Genomic DNA, 9,356 nt, shown 5'->3' on the forward strand with positions numbered 1-9,356 from the left:
AGTTGTTGAAACAGAAAAACAGTCTGCCAGATACTTGTCGGTATTTAAAAAACACTCATTTCTAATTTGTTGGAAGTGAATTAATTGTGATGAATATGAATTCTTCCCATTAGGGACAGCTGAATCCCTAGGAATAGACCCCAGAGATGAGGTGCTCTCTGAGCTTGGTTATTTTCTTGCAGATGTTTTATTACCCAACTAGGTAATATCAGCAGCAATGATGATGCTACCTGGCTTAGGTAATGAAACATCTGGAAGAAAACAACCAAGCTCAGAGAGCACCAAGGACTGATAATATTACCTAGGTTGGCTTATGAAACGTCTGCAAGGAAACCACCAACCCCAGAGAGCGCCAAGGAGCCCTCATTTCAACCCTGAACTACAAATATTCTCCATTATTGAGACCCCAAAGAGTAACGCATGGTACGGTGGCCTAGAAGCTAGCAAAGATATGGAGAAGTTCTACCTTTCTTTCGTGGTTTTACAAGCCTGGATTTAGTTCCTGTCAACTGCAATCCAACCAGGAAACAAGCAAGCAGGCAGGCAAGCAAGCAAATCAAATAATGGATAAGTCATTGCTTCAATTAGGGTGCTAAGAAGGTTTGATGCAAAAAATTCAATACTGGCACTTCCCTTCTGGTATTCTAAGATGCTAAGCATGGGTTAATTGCCAGGAGAAGGGTAGAGCGAAAGATTGTGAAGGAAGCAGAAGAACTGAAAGAGATTGTTGTCCAAGTGGGATCATCTGGCTGCCTTGCAACGGAGCTCTCAATCCCAGAGGCAATAGGGCAATTTTCTGATTAGAATCTGAAAAGAGGGAGGGTCTTTTCATTTGTTCATTTATTTATTGGTCCAGTTTATTATATCGCCAACGCTTCCTCCCTAAGGTGGGAAAAGCATTCCTCTGGTTCTTTGCCTTTGCAGACTGTTAAGATTTAAGGAGGGTACTTTTTTTCATTCTGATTTACCATATTTTCCGGCGTATAAGACGACTTTTTAACCCATGAAAATCATCTCAAAAGTTGGGGGGTCGTCTTATACGCCCAGTCGTCTTATACGCCGGAAAATCAGTACGCCCTCCCCTCTCACTGTGGAGGAAGCAGGGCAGGCTGGTGTCTGGCGGGAGCCGGCAGGGCAGTCCTGCGCACGTGCGCGCTCCCCGGCTGCTAAGGAGCACTCCTTAGCAGCCGGGGAGTGCGCGTGTGTGCAGGACTGCCCTGCCGGCTCCCACCCGATGCTCTTCCCTCTTGAGGCAGCATCCCCGAGGACTCCTTAGGAACCGGGGAGCAATGCTGCCTCAAGAGGGAAGAGCGTCGGGCGGGAGCCGGCAGGGCAGTCCTGCACACGCGTGCACTCCCCGGCTGCTAAGGAGTGCTCCTTAACAGCCGGGGAGCGTGCACGTGCACAGGACTGCCCTGCTGGCTCCCGCCAGACGCCAGCCTGCCCTGCTTCCTCCACAGTGAGAGGGGAGGGCGTGCCTTCCCGGGCTCGCTGATTTTCCGGCGTATAAAACAAAAAATCTTGAAAATCATCTCAAAAGTTGGGGGGTCGTCTTATACACCCAGTTGTCTTATACGCCGGAAAATACGGTAATTTTTCTTCTTCTTCTTCTTCTTCTTCTTCTTCTTCTTCTTCTTCTTCTTCTTCTTCTTCTTCTTCTTCTTCTTCTTCTTCTTCTTCTTCTTCTTCTTCTTCTTCTTCTTCTTCTTCTTCTTCTTCTCCTCCTGTGCCGTCAAGTGGATGTTGAGAGATCAATGGAACTTGGAATGGAAGTTTCTCAACACAACTCAATGAAAACAACCCTCCCTGGCCATGTTTCTACCATCATCTGATCCTGCAACTGTCTCCCAAATCCTACTTTTGGGGGGATTTCTCAGCTAAATGTCCTCCGTCACGCCTTCTTGCAGAAGAGGCAGGCTCAAAAGAAGAGGAAGGAGAAAAGGAAGAAGAGTAACAGAACTTTTTGTGGGAGACAACGATCCAGGGCTGTGACATTCAGCAGTCGATGGTGGATGGCTGCTAAAGAGTTGATGGTTGGCTTGCAAGAACCTTCTTCTACGCCCGTGAAGTCATCATTAATGTCTTTTTTTTTCCTTTTAAGGGTAAAACGAGGCCCGACTTACCCCATCCAATGCCATAGTAGTATAAGAGCTTGTTCTCTTCAGATCCAAAGACTTTGATCACCATACTGTAGAGGTGGAACCCTTCCACCAGCATCCAAGCAAAGGTGCTCAAGAAGAAGAAGTGAAGGAGGATGGCCAGGATTTTGCAGGGCACCTGCAAAGAAGACAAACCAGCCAAGTGAACAGGAAAGACGAGGAGAAGAAGTCTTCCCATCCTTGCCCCAGATGGTTAAAATGGGTTGCACCTACTGAACTCAAATAAGAGATGCAGTTTAGTGGTGCCTGCTGTTTCCCTCTCTCTCTCTCTCTCTCTCTCTCTCTCTCTCTCTCTCTCTCTCTCTCTCTCACCCACCCACCCACCCACCCACCCACCATCAGAACAGCCATCCCAAAGGTGCATTTTCAAAAGGCAACTGGCCGTTTTTTCCCCTTGAAGAAGTTTCACTTCTCAACCTAGAAGCTTCTTCAGTTCTCAGCTGAAGTCAGAACTGAAGAAGCTTCTTGGATGGGAAGTGAAACATCTTCAAGGAAACAAACAAAGTCCAGTTGCCTTTTGAAAAAGCACCTTTGGGATGATCATGACCTGGATGGATCATGACCTCCATAGACATCCGATTGGCCCCAATCCTCCTGGCCTTAACATCCTGGCCTTGTCATCAAGCCGAGGGCCCTACGACCATGGGTGAGCCCATTTCATGGTGGATTTGAATGTTCTCAGCTGCTACTTAATGCTATTCACACTGGGATTTTTTTAAAGTATTGGTTGTTCTTAACCAGTTTTTATTTTGTCTTTAATACTTAGCCACCTATGTCTACCAGGCAGATGGACACATGAATGGATTAAATTCATAAATAGGTAAATTCCCCAGAATGGATTCATTCCATGGAAAGTGAGATTCAAATTGCATTAAGAGAAGGGAGCTTTAAGGAGCTCACTTGTCCTGCAAGATTTGCACCAATAGGACATCATGAACTTCTAAAACTCCCTTCTTGTTGATTGATGCCTTGTTGGAGCCTAAGACGTTGTGTTAAAGGGGATCCACTAGGCCAGTGTTTCTCAAGCTTGGGAACTTTAAGATAAGCAGGGCTGGCTGGGGAATTCTGCAAGCTGAAATCCACAGATCTTAAAGTTGCCAAGGCTGAGAAACACTACACTAGGCAGTGGGAAGGAAAAATACCTGATCTTGCTTGGGAAACATCAGGAGCGGTCTGTTTTCCCCCATAGGTTGCAATCTTGCAACGTGGATACTGCTTCTGCTCTCCCAAGGAGAATAATAGAGTTGGAAGGGACCTTGGAGGTCTTCTAGTCCATCCCCTTGCTCAAGCAGGAGACTCTATAGCATTTCGGACAAACGGTTGTCCAATCTCTTCTCAAAAAACCTCCAGCGTTGGAGCGCCCGCAAAGTCATTCCACTGATGAACTGTGTTCTAACTGCTAAGAGCTGCCTCCGATGAGCTAGAAAGGGTGAGCCTTAGTGGAGCAGTGGGCTAATGCCTCCTTAAGTAACACCAGCTGCCTGCAATTAGTGCAGGTTCGAGTCCCACCAGGCTCAAGGTTGACTCAGCCTTCCATCCTTCCCAGGTAGTTAAAATGAGGACCCAGATTGTTGGGGGCAATTAAGCTGACTTTGTAATAATGCCGCTTGGGGTGTGTGTGAAAGCCCTAATAAGCAGGCATATACATAGAATGAAGGCTACTGCTAAGCTTGTAAGCCGCCCTGAGTCTTCGGAGAAGGGCGGGATATAAATGGAATTAAAATAAAAATAAATAAAATAAATCAGAAGAAAACTGATGCCATCAGAGAGAAGAGTGGCGGGTTTAAATTGCCACAGGTGGGCAGAAAATCAGATTTATGAGCCGTAAGAGTAACCCAGAGAAGTTGGGTAGAGAATCAGCCACGTTTGATGCCATTTTCCTCCATCCGACCTCTTTGCCCTAGTCCTACTTCATCTTGGTCTAACGTGTCATCTCCTTCTTTCCCATCAACTAGAATCCAGACAAGGAAGGATTTCTTGTTAGAGAAAGTCACAAAACCTTTTCTTTTCTTTCTTTCTTTTTTTTTAAAAATCATTTTTCTTCCCGAACTTCTGTAGGTCAGCATCTCTGCTGCCACCTGTCACACACGCGCGCTTCCTTCTCTTCATTGGAAGAACTGAGCTAAGCTTTTGACACAATGCTGCAAGCTAGACAAACACTGTGAAGTTGCTTAGCAACCGGGTGACTCAGCTTACCTAGCCAACCTTCACTGAAGTCTCACCTACTTGCTGTGCCAAGATTAGAATGCTTCTTCTCTTCTCCAAGACTGGATCCTTCGTGCATTAGAGAGAAAGTTCAAGAGAACTCCACACCCAACCCACACCTCATTCCCTGTTTCTCTGGATATTTTTTTTTATTATTTTTTCTTAACTCAAGAACAGTTCCTCCAGACTTCACGAACATATCCAGATTTTGATATGTATTTTGACATTCTCTCATCCCAAGCAGATGTGTGTGTGTGTGTGTATACATATGCATACATATATATATACATATATACATATATATAAAGGTAAAGGTAAAGGTAAAGGTTCCCCCGCACATGCGTGCTACTCGTTTCCGACTCTAGGGGACGGTGCTCATCTCCGTTTCAAAGCCGAAGAGCCAGCGCTTGTCCGAGGACGTCTCCGTGGTCATGTGGCCGGCATGACTAGACGCCAAAGGCACACAGAACACTGTTACTTTCCCACCGTAGTGGTCCCTATTTTTCTACTTGCATTTTTATGTGCTTTCCAACTGCTAGGTTGGCAGAAGCTGGGACGAGTAACAGGTGCTCACTCTGTTACGCGGCACTCGGGATTCGACCCGCCAAACTGCCAACCTTCTGATCGACAAGCTCAGTGTCCCAACCCACTGAGCCACCGTGTCCCTACATATACACACACACACACACACACACACACACACACACACACACACACACACACATATATATATATATATATATATATATACACATATACACATATACACATATATACATACATATACACAGTGCTTTTTTTGTAAAAGAAAAAGGTGTCAGAACTCACACATATCATACAACCCGCCTTGCTTACCCTACAAGGTTCCATCCAAAAAAGGTGCCAGAACTCCGTTCTGAGCGTTCTATGAGAAAAAAGCCCTGCATATACACATATATATATACATATATATATATATATATATATATATATATATATATATATATATATATATATATATATATATATATATATATATATATATATATATATATATATATATATATATATATATATATATATATATATATATATATATATACATATACATATACATATACATATACATATACATATACATATACATATACATATACATATATATATATATATATATATATATATATATATACATATACATATACATATACATACACACACACACACACACACTTCTTTGCTTAGCCTACACTGCTGGGATTTTTGATGTCACTTTAGGAAATCAACCAAAGTTAACTAAATCCTACCACCTGCTCCAGACTTCCTGGATCTATAGGCTACCCAGAATTGTGATGGTGTTATTTGATCAACCCACTTCCAGATAGAGACTGCGAGATGGTCCTTCTGAGGACTATTCACATCAGTCCTAAATTGAGAGAAAAGCTGATCTAAACTGCAGAAGATGTCCATCTATCTAGAAGAATGAGATTCTTCCAGATTCACCTGGGTTGGGAAAGGCTAGTCTAGATCAGGAGCTTGGAAACTAAAATCCTCCAGATCTTGCTGAGTCCAAGGCAGCATGTTTAGTCAAAGATTTGGTAGCCAAACAATATTTAGAGGTTCATATATCTCAATCCATAAATTTAACATGTCGTTAGAATTACAGGAAGGTGCCCAGAAACAATGAAAGAGGTTTTGTTGAAGGGGAGGTTTAATTGGGTTGGCAGATATCACATGCAAAAAAAAAAACAATGCCTAAAATTGCGATAAAAGTGTACATTCTAAGCTGAAGGCAACTGAGATCAACCTCGCACAGATTTCTTTTTTTCAAAACACTTCCAAACTAACATCGAAATGGGACAAAACAAATGTAACGCTGGAGGAAAGAAAATATGAATTACTAAGTCACTGAGTACAACCCATTTATTTCTAACTTGCCTTTTTTTTTCTTAACCGGCAGAATGCACAACACCAGCCCATAATAATAATAATAATAATTTCAGAGCACTGCAGGGGGAAAAAATGGCAGCCTCTGTACGCCATCCTCTCAAAGTGACGAATAGAGAAAATTTTGCTGCTATTATTACTTTATCTATTTTTCTCTCTCCTAGGACCGGAAAAAGTTGTCAAACTGACAACTCGGGTCTAATAAAGTGAAACCAGATAGAATGTTATGTTGAGTGAACGAAATCGTTTTTGTCTTTTGTAGGTGGGAGCCAAGCCTGTTTTATCGATATTCACACATACGCAAGAGGAAAAAAAACCAGGAAATATTATCAGTAAAAACAACAACAACCACCCCAAATACCAATTTTTTCTTCGCATTGTATTGCCTCTCTGCCGTGCTGTTTTTCTCCCAGGGAAATAAACGGGGGTGTGTGTGTCCCTTTTTGACCATAGCTAGGAGAATTTCCAATGAAACCACATGAGTATCATTATGATTATTAATAGCATTAATTATCAAGTTAAACAGCAACCACTGTGTTATGATTAATCTCTGCCTTTATTTTTCGGTGCATATCAAACAGAAAACACAAACATTTGTCACGTTTAGCGTGTGCCGACTATTGTCGAACAAATGTGAAATGAATAACCCGCTTATTTAAATGCCAGAGACATTATATGCCTGTCAGCACGGTGGCCACCGTATAATGAAGCGGGGACAAATTGTCTAAAAATAAAGAGGGCTCTGCTTTAAAAGGCCGGGCCTTACTCTTATGTAAGGAGTGCAGAATTGGGTGACAACGTGCATTGTCAGGCGGGAATGTTCAGTTTAGGCCAGGGGTCGGCAACCTAAAAAAGTAAAAGAGCCACTGGGAACCGGTTCCATCACAAATTAAAAAAAGTGGGAGCTGCGTGCGTGTGTCCATGCACGCGCATGCGCAAAAAATGTTTTGCGCATGCGCAAAATGGTTTTTTGCGCATGCGCGGACGCACGCGGTTGCCATTTTTTTTTAAAGTGAGATGGAACCGGTTCCCGGTTGCCCGACGGTGACGGCCCGTCTGCAAAGCTGCCGCTTTCAGCAGCTTTGCAGACGGGCCGCGGCAGCTTCCTCAAAGAGCAGCGCCCCTGCCCATTCTGAGAGGTGCGCGCGCACCTCTCCGAACGACCGGAGGTGCGTGCGCACCTCCCCAAACGGGCGGTGCCACTCTCCATTTGGAGAGGTGCGCGCGCACCACTACCCGTTCAAAGAGGTGCGCGCGCACCGGGCAGCTGGGAGGCGCAGGAGACGGCTCCGGAGCCGCGGGTTGCCGACCCGTGGTTTAGGCAAAATTGGGTGGAAGAGATAAATATTTGGATAACCCTTGAGACATTTCTCAGCTGAGCGGTGTGCTGTGAAAAGTGAAAAAGAAGGACCAGGGGTGACAGGATCGCCGTCTTCCAGTACTTGGGGGGCTGCCACAAAGAAGAGGGGGGGAGTCCGTTTATTCTCCAAAACATCTGAAGGCAGGACAAGGAGCAATGGATGGAAACTAATCAAGGAGAGAAGCAATCTGGAACTTAACAGTGATGACAATCAACCAGTGGAACAGCTTGCCACCAGAAATTGTGGGCGCTCCCATCACTGGAGGGTTTCAAGAAGAGATGGGACACGCACTCGTCTGAAATGGTACAAGGTCTCCTGCTTGAGCAGAGAGTTGAACTAGAACAGGGGTTTTCAAACTTGGCCCTTTTATGACTTGTGGACTTCAACTCCCAGAATTTCTCAGCCAGGCACACTGGCTGTGGAATTCTGGGAGTTGAAGTCCACAAGTCATAAAAGGGCCAAGTTTGAAGACCCCTGAACTAGAAGACCTCCAAGGTCCCTTCCAACTCTGTCAGTCTATGTTCTATAATTAGCTGGATGAATTAACATCAATTATGATTGAGATGTGTTTGAATATAAGTAGCCTGGATTGGTAGTTCGGCTGTCGATTTGATCTCTGAGCTTGGCGATTTGGCTGCAAACATTCTGTCTCCATTTGGAGGGGACATCTTCAGTGGGCTTTGAACTGTGCTCATGTGACCATGACTCAGAAACATCTGGACAAGTGACACCCACACCAACTTACATCACACAAAAAGGTACTTAAAGGCCAGTGCTCTGACAGATGAGCACAATTCAAAGCGCACTAAATATATCCCCTCGAATGGAGACGAAACATTTGCATCCAAATTGCCAAGCTCGGAGATCAAACCGGTAGCCTATAAATTATGATAAACTGTGGGTGCTCTGTCACTGGAGGTTTTCAAGAAGAGACAGGACAGCCATTTGTCTGAAATTATATAAGGTTTCTTGCTTGAGCAGGGGGTTGGAGTAGAAGACCTCCAAGGTCCCTACCAACTCTGTTATTCTATGATTCTCCGTCATTGCTGGGTTGATGCCCGATTCAGAAGAACATCCATTTCACTCACCGTCCCAGGGTCAAACTGGAAGCTGATAAGGAGCAAGATCTGAGCCACCAAAACAGCAAATGAAAGATTGGCATGGATGTGGTAACGCTGGTTGCGGATGGTACTGACAGAGCTGGGGGGGAAAAAAGCCACATCCATTAGTACTCTGAAAATTAAAATATTGGGTTGGGGAGTTCTGGGAGTGCTTTGAAAATTAAAATAGTTCAGTAGAGTACTGGGAGCTGAGGTCTACCCATCTTAATGTCCACCCACCTTAACAACTTGCCTCCAGAAGCTGTGAATGCTTCAACACTGGAGGTTTTTAAGAAGAGATTGGACAATCATTTGTCTGAAATGGTATAGGGTTTCCTCCCTGAGCAGGGGGTTGGACTAGATGACCTCCAAAGTCACTTCCAGCTATTCTATTCTATTCTATTCTATTCTATTCTATTCTATTCTATTCTATTCTATTCTATTCTATTCTATTCTATTCTATTCTATTCTATTCTATTCTATTCTATTCAAACAATTATGAAGAACACTTTCCCCAACGGAAAAAAAAATGTGTGGAGGATTTTATTTACTTTCAGATGGTGATAAAGCAAATGAATCAGACTTCCTGGCTATAGTCCCACAGT

General features: G+C 43.9%; 1 protein-coding gene across 1 annotated transcript in view; it reads right to left on the bottom strand.

Moving 5' to 3' along the window:
• LOC308674376 (adhesion G-protein coupled receptor D1-like) overlaps positions 1-9,356 on the bottom strand; it is a gene marked incomplete at its 5' end in the record, with an annotated part of 49,449 nt that overhangs the window by 38,567 nt on the left and 1,526 nt on the right. The window contains 2 exons of the mRNA XM_081338802.1: positions 2,124-2,277; positions 8,740-8,851. Of these exons, the coding sequence (XP_081194928.1) occupies positions 2,124-2,277; positions 8,740-8,851 (266 nt within the window). The remainder of the gene's footprint in view (positions 1-2,123; positions 2,278-8,739; positions 8,852-9,356) is intronic.

This window comes from Vipera berus, assembly GCF_964194415.1.
Source record: "Vipera berus genome assembly, chromosome: 14".
Classification (NCBI taxonomy): Eukaryota; Metazoa; Chordata; class Lepidosauria; order Squamata; family Viperidae; genus Vipera; species Vipera berus.